General features: G+C 36.9%; 1 protein-coding gene across 1 annotated transcript in view; it reads left to right on the forward strand.

The window, feature by feature from the left end:
- Positions 1-16,810, forward strand: part of LOC128645425 (myosin-IIIb-like) — a 268,888-nt gene that overhangs the window by 146,876 nt on the left and 105,202 nt on the right. Inside the window, exons 4-6 of the mRNA XM_053698423.1 lie at positions 2,843-2,947; positions 3,194-3,293; positions 10,960-11,036. Coding sequence (XP_053554398.1) covers positions 2,843-2,947; positions 3,194-3,293; positions 10,960-11,036 — 282 coding nt within the window. The remainder of the gene's footprint in view (positions 1-2,842; positions 2,948-3,193; positions 3,294-10,959; positions 11,037-16,810) is intronic.

Consider the following 16,810-nt stretch of genomic DNA (forward strand, 5'->3'; position numbering starts at 1 on the left):
ACCCCTAATCTGCCGCCCCTATACTATATTTATTAACCCCTAAACCTAAGTCTAACCCTAACCCTAACACCCCCTAACTTAAATATAATTAAAATAAATCTAAAGAAAACCTACTATCATTATCTAAATGGTTCCTATTTAAAACTAAATACTTACCTATAAAATAAACTCTAAGCTAGCTACAATATAACTAATAGTTACATTGTAGCTAGCTTAGGGTTTATTTGTATTTTACAGGCAAGTTTGTATTTATTTTAACTAGGTAGAATAGTAACAAAATAGTTATTAACTATTTACTAACTACCTAGCTAAAAAAATACAAATTTACCTGTAAAATAAAACCTAACATAAGTTACACTAACACCTAACACTACACTACAATTAAATAAATTACCTAAATTAAATACAATTAAATAAATTAAATACAATTACCTAAATTACAAAAAAAACAAACACTAAATTACACAAAATAAAAAACAAATTACAAGATATTTAAACTAATTACGCCTAATCTAATAAGCCCTATCAAAATAAAAAAGCCCCCCCCCCAAATAAATAAAAACCCTAGGCTAAAATAAACTACCAATATCCCTTAAAAGGTCCTTTTGTGGGGCATTGCCCCAAATAAATCAGCTCTTTTACCTGTAAAAAAAAATACAACCCCCCCAACAGTAAAACCCACCACCCACACAACCAACCTCCCTAAATAAAACCCTAACTAAAAAATACTAAGCTCCCCATTGCCCTGAAAAGGGCATTTGTATGGGCATTGCCCTTAAAAGGGCATTTAGCTCTATTGCGGCCCAAACCCTAACCTAAAAATAAAACCCACCCAATAAACCCTTTAAAAAAAACTAACACTAACCCCTGAAGAGCCACTTACAGTTTTGAAGACCGGACATCAATCCTCAACGAAGCCAGAAGAAGTCCTCAACGAAGCGGCAAGAAGTCCTCAATGAAGCCGGGAGAAGTCTTCATCCAAGCCGGGAGAAGTGGTCCTCCAAAAAGTCTTCATCCAGACGGCATCTTCTATCTTCATCCATCCAGCGCGGAGCGGCTCCATCTTCAAGACATCCGACGCGGAGCATCCTCTTCTTTCCGACGACTAACTATGAATGAAGGTTCCTTTAAATGTCATCATCCAAGATGGCGTCCTTTAGATTCCGATTGGCTGATAGAATTCTATCAGCCAATCCGAATTAAGGTTTTAAAAAATCAGCCAATAGAATGCGAGCTCAATCCTATTGGCTGATTGGAATAGGATTGAAGTTCAATCCTATTGGCTGATTGCATCAGCCAATAGGATTTTTTCAACCTTAATTCTGATTGTCTGATAGAATTCTATCAGCCAATCGGAATCTAAGGGACGCCATCTTGGATGACTTCTTCCGACTTCGTTGAGGATAGATGTCCGCTTTTCAAAACTGTAAGTGGTTTATTGGGTGGGTTTTATTTTTAGGTTAGGGTTTGGGCCGCAATAGAGCTAAATGCCCTTTTAAGGGCAATGCCCATACAAATGCCCTTTTCAGGGCAATGGGGAGCTTAGTTTTTTTTAGTTAGAGTTTTATTTGGGGGGTTGGTTGTGTGGGTGGTGGGTTTTACTGTTGGGGGGATGTTTGTATTTTTTTTACAGGTAAAAGAGCTGATTTCTTTGGGGCAATGCCCCGCAAAAGGCCCTTTTATTGGTTGTTTAGTTTAGGCTAGGGTTTTTTTTTTTTTTTTTTTTATGTAATTTAGTGGGGGTTTTTTTGTAATTTAGGTAATTGTATTTAATTTATTTAATTGTATTTAATTTAGGTAATTTATTTAATTGCAGTGTAGTGTTAGGTGTTAGTGTAGCTTAGGTTAGGTTTTATTTTACAGGTAAATTTGTATTTATTTTAGCTAGGTAGTTATTAAATAGTTAATAACTATTTAATAACTATTCTACCTAGTTAAAATAAATACAAACTTACCTGTAAAATAAAAATAAACCCTAAGATAGCTACAATGTAACTATTAGTTATATTGTAGCTAGCTTAGGGTTTATTTTACAGGTAAGTATTTAGTTTTAAATAGGAATTATTTAGTTATTAATTGTAGGTTTTATTTAGATTTATTTTAATTATATTTAAGTTAGGGGGTGTTAGGGTTAGACTTAGGTTTAGGGGTTAATAAATGTAATATATGTTTGCGAGGCGGGAGTGTGGCAGTTTAGGGGTTAATATGTTTCTTATAGTGGCGGCGACGTTGGGGGCAGCAGATTAGGGGTTTATAATGTAGGTGGCGGCGATGTCCGGAGCGTCAGATTAGGGGTTAATAAGTATAATGTAGGTGTTGGTGATGTCGGGGGCGGCAGATTAGGGGTTAATAAGTGTAAGATTAGGGGTGTTTAGACTCGGGGTTCATATTAGAATGTAAGGTGTAAACATTAATTTTGTTTCCCCATAGGAATCAATTGGGCTGCGTTACGGAGCTTTACGCTGCTTATTGCAGGTGTTAGGCTTTTTTTCAGCCGGCTCTCCCCATTGATGTCTATGGGGAAATCGTGCATGAGCACGTACAACCAGCTCACCGCTGACTTAAGCAGCGCTGATAATGGAGTGTGTTATGGAGCACAATTTTGCTCTACGCTCACTTCTTGCCTTTTAACGCCGGGTTTATAAAAACCTGTAATACCAGCGCTGTAGGAAAGTGAGTGGTGACAATAACGTGCAAGTTAATACCGCACCCCTCATAACGCAAAACTCGTAATCTAGCCCAATATGTGTTAAAAAAATATCAGATTGTACATTATCTCCTCTTAAAAAAAAAAACTTGATAGCATGAAATAACCAAATTATATTTTTCTCTATATCCACAGTTGTGCAATGGTGGTTCTGTGACTGATCTAGTGAAAACCATCTTAAAGTGTGGTCAATGCTTGGATGAAGCTGTAATCTCATACATTCTCTATGGAGCTCTCCTGGTAAGAATCCTCATATTACATGCATTGGCAGTCAGTGTGCTGTTTAGCTGCACAAGGCCTTTTTATGCTACAAAAACCATGACTATAACATAACCTGCTGTGCTAGCAGCGGGGCATGTCAGGCCTTTGATAGGCTGGACAGATGTTGCTGTAGAACAAAGGCGCACTGAATTCATTAAGCTCCTAATAGTAGAGTAATTATTTTTAAACTGAGGAGTAATTTTTTTTTTTTTTTTTTCTTTCCAGGGTCTTCAACATTTACACAACAATAGAATCATCCATCGTGACGTCAAGGGTAACAATATTCTTCTTACAACAGAAGGAGGAGTCAAGCTAGTTGACTTTGGTAATGACAGTTTGCTATTTATGTTCCTCATGCGCAGTTTATCCCATAGTCTCAATTTGTTGCCTGCTTGAAAGTTTATGATACGCCACAGGTTTAGCGATTACATTCGGCATGAACCAGTGGGTACTTTGGATTTAACAGATGGAGCTCCCTCTGAGATTCTGTCAGATAATCTGTTTTGGGTGGCTGCAAACAGTCTTGTTTTTAACTCTAAAAAATAGCAAGTCGTTTATTTACCAGCTCGCATGCAATCTGCGTGTGTCTTCTGTTTCAGTGCAGTTGACTCATTTAAATTCAATATTCCATCTTTTGCATATGAAAAGGAAATGCTCATTTCTCTCAAATGGCGTTAATAGCCTAGAGCACATTCTTTCCCTTTGAGCAGAAGGTAAAGCTGTCCTGAGAGTCTGAAAATCAACAGATCCATTTAATTTGTGATTATTGCAGTTGGTGTAAACCTGATTGAAATGAAAGTATAAATAGGAACCTAAAATAGAATCACACGGCTGCGTAAGAACAGAGGATGCAGCAGATTAGTATATATTATATGTTTCAACTAATATTATAGTCCCAATTATCAAGTCATGTACCGTATTTAGCCACTACATCTATATATTGAAATTGACATTCATTTGCTCATACCAAAGACTGTAATACATTGCAGGAAATGGAAAATAAATAAATCGATAATTAAATTACAGTTAAGAGTAATATGTGAGAGATGGACAATTAGCTGAAATTATCTTAAAGGTAAATATAAGCATACAAATATTGGTGTTGTAGTAGAGTCTAAGTTCAGAAAGTTAAAGGGACATGAAACCCCAATTGTTTTTCATGATTCAGATTATACATTTTTAAAGGGACACATCTCATGATTCAGATAGAGCATGCAATATTAAGCAACTTTCTAATTTACTCCTATTATCAATTTTTCTGCATTCTCTTGCTATCTTTATTTAAGAAGCATGCATTTGATGCATAGGAGCCAGTCCATTTTTGGCTGAGAACCTGGGTTATCCTTGCTTATTGGTGGCTAAATGTCAACCACCAATAAGCAAGCGCTATCCATGGTGCTGAACCTAAAATGGGCTGGCTGCTAAGATTTACATTTCTGCTTTTTAAATAAAGATAACAAGAGAATGAAGAAAAATTGATAATAGGAGTAAATTAGAAAGTTTCTTAAAATGTCATGCTTTATCTGAATCTTGAAAGAAAAAAAATGTGGGTTTAGTGTTCCTTTAAACAACTTTCCAATTTACTTCTGTTATCAATTTTGCTTTATTCTCTTTGTTCCTTTTATTGAAGAAGCAACAATGCACTTTTGGGAGCTAGCTGAACTCATTTGTAAGCCGATGAAAATGGGCATACAAGTTCAGCCACCGATCAGCAGCTAGTTCCAAGCTCCTGAGCCTATCTAGATATTTTTTTCAACAAAGTATACCAAAAGAATGAAGCAAATTAGAATAGATAATAAAAGTAAATTGGAAAGTTGTTTAAAATGGTATTGTTTATTGTTACAATTTTTTAATGTGATTAAACAATAGTTTTTTTACTGCATATTTTTATTTCAATATTTTGTTTATTAGTTTATACAATCATTGGATCTATGGTATTAAAGTACTATTTATATTACACAAATAAAGAAAACTGTAATGTGCGTATCATATCAGAGTGTGTGTTTATCCATCAGCTACCATTTCTGCATATATCAGTTACTGATCATCATGTCCAATATAAACTCTTTAACTGAGCTGTGCTCTCTATTAAAGGGACAGTTAAAGGGCCATAATACCCAAATGTTGAAACACTTGAAAGTGATGCAGCATAGCTGTAAAAAGCTGACTAGAAAATATCACCTGAACATCTCTATGTAAAAAAGAAAGATATTTTACCTCAAAAGTTCCTCAGTAGCCACATCCCATTGTAAAGGACTTCTAAGCAGCAAATCAGTATGTCTGTCCTGGGACAGCTAAGGGGTTGAGCCTCGTGCACTCTCATGTCATTTCCCTATTCAGTTTAAAGAAAGTTTACTATGAAATCTCATGAGAGTTAAGTCAAATCTCATGAGATCACAGTAAAAGAGTTCATGACCTCAGCACTGTTGATGCTGATTGGCTGCTGTTCATTTCTTCATTTATTTATTTTTCTACCTGCAGCTGAGCAGCAGCTGAGTATAACTTTTTACACAGAACTTACTCTGCTGAGCTGAGGAAATTGTGAGGTAAAATATCTTCCTTTTTTACATAGAAATGCTCAGGTGATATTTTCCTGTCAGCTTTTTACAGTTATACTGCATCAGTATCAAGAGTATTATGTCCCTTTAAGTCAAAATTAAACATTCATGATTTAGATAGAGTATGCAATGTTAAACAACTTTCCAATTTACTTACATTATCAAATTTGTTTAAGTCTCTTAGTATTTGTGTTGAAGGGTAAACTTAGGTAGACTCAGGAGAATCAAAACACTACTGGGAGCTACCTGAACACATCAGGTTAACTAATGCCAAGATGTATACATGGGCAGGCACCAATCAGAAGCTAGCGTCCAGCATTGCTGCTCCCAAGCCTACCTAGGTATGTTTTTCTACAAATATTCCAAGAGAACAAAACACATTTGATAATAGAAGTAAATTAGAAAGTTGTTTAAAATTGCATGTTCTCTCTGAATCATGGAAGCTTAGTCTTGACTTTACTGTCCCTTTAAGCACATTCATTTATTTAATTGTGCATTCTAGTGCTAACATAACATGCTCTCTTTTTTTTTATTTTTTTATTTTTTTTAAATATGTTTTTATTGAGGGAATTGCACTTACAAATACACAAGAACAGTTTGCCCCAACATGGACATAGTATAAAGCATATAGTAAAACAAGTATTGTGGACAATTATAAACGTAGAAGAACAGATATAGAGATAAATCTCCTGTCAAATTCACAAAATGTTCTCAGGTTAAAGTATACATCAAATGAATAGAAGTTGGAGAGCAAACTCAAAATCGCCCTCTTTTCCCTCAAAGATGACTGAAGGGAGGGGGGGGGGGGGAGGGGGGGAAGGAGGGAGGAAAGAGGGGGGAGGGAGGGGGGAAGAGAGGCGGATCTAAGACAAGTATTGTGGTCCCATTCCTTGAAAAAAAACCGCTACCCAAGTAATATCTGAAAACTAGCATTCTCTTTCCCAATAAAACATATCATCAGGAGGAGGCTGCAATGGTATGAGAGGGATAAACTGTTCACTATATATGGATAGAGATTAGATTAGGAAAGAGCAAAGGGCAGACAGTGGTAATTTACAAGTACAAGGGACATATCAGTTGCATATTTAGATCCACAGTTAGCCAAATAATCAGAGAGGATATAGGTTCTCATATCTCCAGTAAGCTGACAAATATGAATATTGCTGGGGCCATAAGATAAAATGTTCACAAAATTGAGTCTGTGAGTTCAGACCTAACGGTCGTCATATGGGATTGCAATGTTAGAACAGAGGCACCCTGCTGAACATGGCGGTAGCTGCACAAATGACAGCCACAGTAGGAATGCTCAGCCCACACCGGTCTTTACAAACAGTTGTCTCACCAAGATGCCAGGTAAATCCAGAGTTTCCCAGCATGATATGTCCATCCGATGTAGCCTCAGGCTGTGGGTCATGTTGGAGTAGAATTGTCTTCTGCGCGCACCCTCCTGAAGTGTAGCAGCGCAATGGTAGGAGCTCCCACAGTCCCCCCTGGGTATCTGGATTAAGAGATCTGACCTGTACCGGGTCGCTGGTAATCCACAGGCCTCTGATTCTGCGGTGAGCGGTGAGTTATCCGGGGGTTGATCAATATCCTCCTGAGAATCACTGAGCTGTGTGTTCAAAGCTGCATGGGGTGCCACATCCGAGACTTCAGTAGCAATTTCTGCATGGGTATCCGCCATGATGGTTAGGAGGCGGTCAAATCTGCGGCCCATCTTGCACTCAAAGTCCTCCTGCCAGTTGTGCAATGCCGCTAATAGCCCCTCCATGGTCTCAGAGTCCTCACACTCCAGCAGGCACCGCTCCAAAAAGCCAGCTCGGGCCCTCTTACTATTATCTTGCTGCGAGGTACGTGGTATACAGTTCTCTCAGGGAGACCCCGAGCTCGGCAAGGCCTCAATCTGTCGCTCCTCTCTGGCGCCCAAAACCTTCTTATAAATCGCCAGCGAGGTCCTCAGCTATTGCAGGGCTCCTTTAGAATGAGTACATCTCTTGTGCTGTGCGAATTAGCTACATTTTATAAATTTTTTATTATTTATTGCAGGAGCCATGTTCAAACACATCCTCTCTGCATGATAGCTGGCTCCGCCCCAACATGCTCTCTTTTGTTAGACCATGTCATTTTGCACTACTGATCCACCAATGTTAAACACACAAATAAAGTCCTGCTTGGGAACTACAGAGAACTGCGGAACACTGCCAGTTATACAATCAGCTGCAGCAGTGACACAACCCTTACAGTCAATGGCTGTGTTCAGCATTGTAGCTCCTGTATGGAACACTAGAACGTCCCTTTATAAGATATATATACTTCTGATTCATATTTTAATATGTGCCATAGCTTTTTTATACTTGCATGAAAATCTATTCTGCTGATATACTTCCACTATTATGATGAGACTGGTACATCATATACAATTCAATATATATGCTAAATCTAAATGCTTACTAAGGTATAATTGCCTAATATGTTTTTTAAGAAACATAGGTGTTTTAATGTAAATACAAATGGGGAATACAGCTAAGAAAGAAATATTATTTGATTTATCTATAATTCATTGTTTATCATATTCCTATTGTGAAAAATGGTAACTTAACCTTGAAAGTGTCTAGGACTGATTCTTTGATATGCATGGCCTGTCATAAATGGATTGTAAAAATGAATTGGTAGCTTGTCATGCTTTTCTTTGCAAAGCTGCACATAAATAACTCCCAGTTTTTGTTTTGTGTGTGTTTTTTTTTATTCTTGCTGTTCTGGTTCCATAACATTAAAAAAAAGAAAAACAATATTACATTTTTGAACATATTAGTGTTGTTCTATAAATGAAGTGAGTAAAATTCTGTGAAGCTTTGTAAACCGTCCTAGTGCAACTGAATATATCAGAGCCTTACACCTGCCACCTGCTAAACCAGTAGCCTGCTGTGAAATGAATGGCTTTGCCTGTAAATAAATCCTGACCTGCATTTCTACTTATGATTAGATTTAGTTTGCAAACAACATGACATCCTGTTTTGCTTTGCTTTCAAATGGGCATCCTATGTTAAAACTGAAATTATATCAGTTCATTCTACTTTTATCAAGATGCATTTTTGCAACGCACTTGTGTTAACAGAAATTCTTCTAAAATCTATCAGTTTTTTAGTTTATGTGACAAACAGAGCATACGTCTGTATGTCTAGTGTGTGTGTAGCCTCAGAGAACCGGCAGAGATGCATTAAGTGTCAGTGTCAATGCAATACCGGTCACGGATAGTTCTCTAAACAAGTGCAGTCTCTAGATGTGGGTGCACGGGCATACAGAGGTATGTTTCTCACGTCTCGTGCACAGCAAAAGCTGTCACTAAAACATGTCTGTTTTTACTAGAAGCATTTTTGCAAATACATGTGTATTTTCAACATTCTAAAAATAAGTTTTTTTGTCATTATTGGAAGTTGTTAAAAGACATAGGGCTAGATTATAAATGAGGCGCAAGCGGTTTTGCGCTAGCACAATTGTGTTTTTGCAAGTCATTTTCATTTTGCTGATATTACAAGCTGAGTGAAATCCCGATTACGATAGCACATTTGCCTGTAAATAAATATTAGTAATTAAAAAGTAGTTTATTAATGATAGACAGATTTGGACACTTTCAAATGTGACCCCGAGACTCTTTTAGTTATACTCTCAGGGGGTACAAAGCTTACTTTTCAGGGTTAGGCAAGTTGCACACAAATCCATCTGTTTCATTCAATATTTTGGTTTTTAATTCTAAAATAAATAAAGCACTGATCCTCAGTTTTACTTTTTCTGCATACATAACATGAGGAGGATTCCTTGTGATTTTATAAATAGTAGAGGAAAAAAGTGTGATGCTCTGTCATGAAATAGATTTGGTTCACAGTCCATGGACATAGCTTTAAAGGGATACTAAACCCATATTTTTTCTTTAATGATTCCAATAAAGCATGCAATTTTAAGAAACTTTCTAATTTACTCCAATTATACATTGAAAAGCAAGGCTGTAAAGCTTAGGAGCAGACACATTTTTGGTTCAGCGCCTGGGTAGCGCTTGCTGATTGGTGGCTTAATGTAGCCACCAATAAACAAGAGCTATCCAGGGTTCTGAACCAAAAATGGGTAAATTAGAAAGTTTCTTAAAGGGACACTGAACCCAAATGTTTTCTTTCTTGATTCAGATAGAGCATAAAATTTTAAGCAACTTTTTAATTTACTTCTATTATCAAATTTTCTTCATTCTCTTGGTATCTTTATTTGAAATGCAAGAATGTAAGTTTAGATGCCGGCCCATTTTTGGTGAACAACATTGGTTGTCCTTGCTGATTGGTGGATAAATTCATCCACCAATAAAAAAGTGCTGTCCATGTCCAGAGTTCTGAACCTAAAAAAGCTTAGATGCCTTCTTTTTCAAATAAAGATAGCAAGAGAACAAAGAAAAATTGATAATAGGAGTAAATTAGAAAGTTGCTTAAAATTGCATGCTCTACCTGAATCACGAAAGAAAAAAATTGAGTTCAATGTCCCTTTAAAATTGCTTGCTCTATCTGAATCATGAAAGAAAAAAATGAGTTTAGTATCCCTTTAAAGAAATGTGACCATGCGCTTATAAAGCAAACCCAGCTCAGGAATACAGGTTGTGGGAGAGTTATTCAGTTACTGTAGCAAATGGACAGGAGTATATTAGTAAAACAACAAAGAAATTATAATAACCTCTTGTAGGACTAAAGACTAGTTTATCTCTTGTTTACTATTATGTCCCATTACAACTGGAATATATATGTAAATATGATGTCACCATATAGAGAAATATCTCAATATGAGTAATAATTTAAGCTACTGGGTTTCAAACCTGTCCTCAGACCTCCCTAACATGCCAGTTTTTGAGGATATCTGAACTATAGCACAGGTGAAACAATCAACTGATTAGTAAACATGGTTATTTTACCTGCTCTCATCCAAGGTAATCCTGAAAACCTGGCCTGTTGGGGAGGCCTGATGACAGGTTTAAAAAAACAGTGATTTAAAGGGACATGAAACCCAAAAATTCTCCTTCATGATTTAGGTAGAACATACAATTTTACTTCTATTATCAAATGTGCTTCATTCTCTTGGTATCATTTGTTGAAGGAGCCAATGACATCGGTATATATATTCAGCCACCAATTAACCGCTAGAACCTAGGTTCTTTGCTGTTCCTGAGCTTACCTAGATAAACCTTTCAGCAAAGGATAACAAGAGAAGGAAGCAAAATAAATAATAGAAGTAAATTGGAAAGTTGTTAAAAATTGTATGCTCTGTTTAAATCATGAGGTCTAATTATGACTTTACTGTCCCTTTAAGGTGATCAGTGAAGATGCAATCACAAACATTTTATGGGCTTTGAATGTAAACATTTGTCCCATAATATTTTAATTGTTTTTGCGTTTATTGCAGGAGTATCTGCACAACTCACCAGCGCAAGGTTACGTAGAAACACTTCAGTTGGGACCCCTTTCTGGATGGCACCTGAGGTAAGTGTCCTATAATATGTAAGCATCTTATTATCTTTCAAAATAGTTCAATGATTTAAAATATTTTACATAACAAACATGTGAGATATCAGAGTTGCCATCATTAATTAATTCCAGGGACACTTTGCAGCAGAGCCACGCCCATTTACGGGCTAGATAGACCCCCAAAACAAGCTCATTAAATACTAGTAGTATAATTTAGCAATAGTGATTGCTTAAATTGATAGGAGAGTAAATGTAATCTTATATGATTCATACAGAGCATGTCATTTTTAAATTCACTTCTACTATGAAATTTAGTTTGTTCTCTTAGGTACCGTTGTTGAAAAGAATATGTACATTGCTGCATATTCTTTTAATTCCAGTCCCAGCACATGAAAAGCCTAATATCTTAAGCCGCAGCTAAACAAAGCCTCAGTGGATAAATGGGGAAAATTACACAGGTTCCAACTGTGCAGCATTATTGAGATGCCTTACTTCATCACCCATTGTTTCCTACCCTCCCTGGTGTTATATATCACATGGCTTCCCCTTATCTTACCCTTGTCTACATACTTCAACATAACAGAAGATCACAGATAAGGTTTCAGAAACTAAATGCAGGCAGAACTTAACATGGGACAAATTAATAGACAGGGACAGGGAGCCAAAAAATGGGATAGTTGGCAAGTATGTAGATATGAGCATAATTTGATGGATGTAAGGGAGTGAGAGTCTAAAAAAAGAAAACCATAGGGTGCTTTATCTACATGCCTTCAAAATCTCTGACTGCTGTGAAAGTGTAGTAGTAGTGTAAGTTTGCTGATAAGTTTGATAAGTTCACATGTATAATTTGTTTGCTATGCTTGCACAATTTCTGAGCAGCATTCATTAAAAAAGAAAAAAGTTTCATGATTTGAAAGGTGAGATTTTCATATGTAGCTTTGCTTTCTTGTGGAGGAATTTATATATTTCAACAAATCAGAAATTATCTGATTGGTAACCTTTTTAAAGGGCCATGATACCCAAATGTTGAAACACTTAAAAGTGATGCAGCATCACCTGAACACCTGAACATCTCTATGTAAAAAAGAAAGATATTTTACCTCAAAATGTTCTAAGTATTCACGCCCCATTGTAAAGGACTTTAAGCAGCCGGTCAGTATGCCTGTCTCGGGACCTGCAAGGGAGTTATACTCATATATACACTATCTGATAAAAAAGTATTCATATAAATATTATTTTTTACAAGGGTATATATATATATATATATATATATATATATATATAAATAAATAAAAAGAACATTTTCCTCTCTGTAAAGAGTAAAATTGAAATAAACACTTTTAGTTTGTTCTTCCATTTGGTCTAGCTACAGCTCCAAGAGTTTTTACCTAAGTTCTTGGAATTATCCTGTCTGGGACTCAGGGTATTTTGGTGGCTCCATACCGGGATGATATATTGGTTTAGGTTCCATCTCTAAAGTGAATGTAAATTTGAATGAATAAGTGTCCAGTTGTTAAAAATACTATTAAAAGCTGGGGCACTTTCATTCACTAAGCGTTTTTTTTAAAAATACTTACCTTTTTCTTTTGGAAAACCAGACCGGTGATCCTCCGCCACCTTCTCAGGCTCTACTTAGCATATCGATGAGGAAACCGGCTTGGAGGAAGGCGGTTTTGTCATTACGGTGCTAAGTACAGAGGAGCTGCGTGTGGAGGATCGCCAGTCTGGTTTTCCTAACGGAAAAGGTATTTAAAAAAAAAAAATGCTTCAATGTAAATTTTAATTAATGAAAGTGCCCCTGTTTTTAATAGTATTTTTAAAAACCTGGCACTTATTCATTAAAATTTACATTCACTTTAAGTTTAACTGTATCTTATACAAACGTTTGTTGTTTCTTTGCATGCATGGTTGGAGAATCAACATTCCAAAGACTTCTCTTTCTCCTCAAGCCAGAGTCTCTTTTCTAGGAATCGTTATCACCTCAATTTCTATGAGCCTTTCCTTAATGAATCAAAGGAGATTAAAGCTTCAGACAGCTTGTGTAACTTTTCAATTTCTTTCCAATCCTACAGTAGTGAATGGAAGTGTTAGGCATAATAATAGCAGCATCAGATGCTATTCCTTTTTCACAGTTTCACATGAGACCTCTTCAGGTCTGCATGCTTCGTCAATAGTGCAAGGCCTATTCTCAACTTTCTTGGATTTCAAAATCAGACAGACAGTCTCTGCCCTGTGGATAAATCACCAATTTATTTCTCTTGGGGCATCCTTCGAAAGCCCAACCTGCACATTAGTCACAACATAAGTGAGTTTCTTGTGTTGGGGTGCAGTATGGGGGTCTAGGAGAGCACAAGGAGTTTGGTCTCCTCAGGAGGCAAAGTTACCAATAAATCTCCTAGAACTCTGTGTTTTCAATCAGATAATATGACAGCAGTGGCCTAAATCAGTCATCAAGGGGGAACTCGCAGTTCCCTAGTGGTAAAGGATGTTTACAGAATGTTGTCTTGGACAGAGAACAATCTCTCTACAATCTCTGCTATTTAAATAACAGGTTGAACAACTGGGAAGCAGACTATCTCGGCCGCCAATGCCTTCATCCAGGAGAATGGTCTCTCCATCTGGATGTCTTCAACCAGACTGTAGATCTTTGGGGTCTACCAGAGATAGGCCTGATAGCTTCTCATCTGAACAAAAATTTTCCCAGATACTTTGCAAGATCCAGGAATTCACAGGTGGAGGTGATAGATGCTCTAGCAGCTCCTTGGTCATATTTCTTGCTTACCTATTCCTCCATCTGTTTTACTACCAAGAGTGATAGCTTGAATCAAACAAGCTATCATCATTAATTCTTATGGTTCCTGCTTTGCCACGCAGATCAGATGTCCTGTTGTCCTTAGTGGCCTCTTCTATTAAGACATAACCTACTGTCTCAAACCCCTTCCATCATCGAGACCTCAAGTCTCTCAATGTGAAGGTTTGGAGATTGAATGTCTAATTTTAAAACAAAGATTTGGAAAGTTTTTCTTTTCTGGTGTGAAAAACAAGGCTTTAGCTGGCATTATTTTAGAATTCCTAGAATTCTTCAATTTTTACAAAGAGGGCGTAGATACGAGTTTATCTGCTAGCTCTTTAAGGGGTCATGTTTATGCAATTTTCCTCAAGAAAATTTCTAAACTTCCTGACATTCAGAGCTTTGTTCAAGTTTTAATCAAATAAGACCAGTGATTAACCCCTTCAGGACCAGGGATGTTAGAGAAAACTTGCCCAAAGTACCAGAGAATTTTTAGCATTTTAGCTATCACTCCGTTAAACAGAAATAGAGCCTTGTTTTTTTTATTTTTTATTTACCTATCAAAAACTATATATATATATATATATATATAGTAGACAACCCAAGGTATTGATCTAGGCCCATTTTGGTATATTTAATGCCACTGTTTCACCGCAAATGCGGTCATATTTAAAGAAATTGCTAACTTTTACACAAACTTTTGGTTTCTCACTGAAATTATTTATATACTGCTTGTGCAGTCATAACACAAATGATTGTAAAGATCCTCTCTTGATCCCCTTTGGCTTTGCCATTGCTTTTTGGTTGTTAAAAGACAGCTAACTGCATCTGTGCACCACACCACTGACAGTCTACCAGCATATACATGCAAACAGGTGTATAATATGTATTAATACTTTCCCCTTCTGGTGAACCGCAGCCGTCCCACAGTCTCTCCCAAGGTCTGTGTGAATAGATCAGGTGTGCTAGCTGGAGGCGCTGGTTCAGCTTGTATCAGTCGTTGGTATCTTCCTTTCCTTCCTCGGTTGTATAACTTTAGGTGCAAAATAGTGGTGCTGAAATATCAGACAATACACCATACAAAGGTGAATATCTACTCACAGTGTATATTGCAGGTTACCGGCTCCTTCCCAATATGAAAAGACAATATCACAGATTCAGTAAAAAAGTTTGTCTTTATTTGGCTCAAATGACAAACTTTTTTACTGAATCTGTGATATTGTCTTTTCATTTTGGGAAGGAGCCGGTAACCTGCAATATACACTGTGAGTAGATATTCACCTTTGTATGGTGTATTGTCTGATATTTCAGCACCACTATTTTGCACCTAGAGTTATACAACCAAGGAAGCAAAGGAAGACAGTCTACCAGCATGCAGATTAGGGATAATATCTTTTTTTATTTCTGTAGTGTAAGCAACCTTACACTATCAAATCAGCTAATAGGATATTAGGAAAAAGCTTTCATCCCATTAGCTGATTTGATTTTAAATATTCAAATCAGCCATTAGGAATGCAAGGGTACCCCTATATAAAAGGGGTAACTTGCATTCCATATTCAAATTTTTTTTTTGGGGGTGTTTTTTTGGGGGGAAGCAAAAGAGCTTAATGCATCCAAATGCCCTTTTTGGGGCATTGGGTAGTTTAGGATTTTTTAAGTTATTTTTTTTTTATTTTAGGGGGGGGGGGTGGGGGTTGTAATGTTAGAGGGTGAGGTTTTTTTTTTTTTTTAAAACAAAAGAGTTGATCGCTTTAAGGCAAAGCCCTACAAAAGGCCCTTTTAAGGGCTATTGGTAGTTTAATTTTAGAATAGGGTTTTTGTTTATTTTGGGGTGTTTTTTTTAGAACAGGATTATTATTTTTTATTTTTGGAAATTTCGTTTTTCTTTTTGTAAGGGTAGGTTTTTTTTATTTTTTTTGTAATGGTAGGGTTTTTTTTTGTAAATGGTAGGGTTTTTATTTTTTGGTAAGATTGGGTTTTAATTAAAATTTTTAATTTAAGGTAGTTAGGATTTTTTTTAAGTTAATTTAGTGGTATCTTAATTTGGGTTAGGTTAGGGGGTTTAGATGATAGTTTATTACTTTGCGTTGTGGGGGATGGTGGTTTAGGGGTTAATAGTTTATTAAGAAAGTTTGCGATGTGGGGGGTGGTGGTTTAGAGGTTAATAGATTATTTAGATAGTTTGTGATGTGGGGGGGGTGACGTTTTAGGGGTTATTAGGCTGTTAGATTTTTTTCACTTTTTTCATTTTTTTGAAAGTAAGGTGTTTTTTTTTTCACTTTTTTTCTCCATTGATTTCTATGGGGAACACATGCTGCTAGCATTTTTTGTGCTTTATGGCCTACTGCTAGCACAAAATAATGAATTTCTCAACTTGTAATACCAGTGGAACCCGAGAAGCGCAAAAAGCCTAATGCTAGCAATGTTTTTTTAGATTTACTGTGGCACTTGTAATCTAGTCCTCAGTCGGTAGCCAAGAACACCTTAAATGGATACTGAATCCAAAGTTTTTCCTCAACGACCCCTCCCCCGCGGGAGGACAAAAGGCTTATTCTGGAAACATGCATGAAAGGCACGGAGGAGCATGAACATGAGAGGAGGGAACCCATGAATGCTCCTCCGGACTGTAGCCCCTCCAGTGAACTAAATACTGTACGAGAGTCAGTAATGCTGCTGACCTCATACTCCTCATGGTTGTCAACAAAAATAGGACAGGGACGAGGCAACACAGTGGTAAACCGATTACAAACCAATGGTTTCAAGAGGGAGACATGAAAAACATTGGAGATGCGCATTGCAGGAGGAAGGTCAAGAGCATAGGCCACAGGATTGACCCGTCAAAGTATTCGAAAAGGACCAACATAACGGGGAGCCAGTTTATTGGAAGGCACACGAAGGTTCAAGTTGTGGGAGGACAGCGAAACTCTCACCAACCTGGTAGGAAGGCGCGGGCAGATGCCTACGATCAGCCTGGAACTTTTGGCGCTGCATAGAACGA

Source organism: Bombina bombina, chromosome 1, assembly GCF_027579735.1.
Source record: "Bombina bombina isolate aBomBom1 chromosome 1, aBomBom1.pri, whole genome shotgun sequence".
In the NCBI taxonomy this organism is placed as follows: domain Eukaryota; kingdom Metazoa; phylum Chordata; class Amphibia; order Anura; family Bombinatoridae; genus Bombina; species Bombina bombina.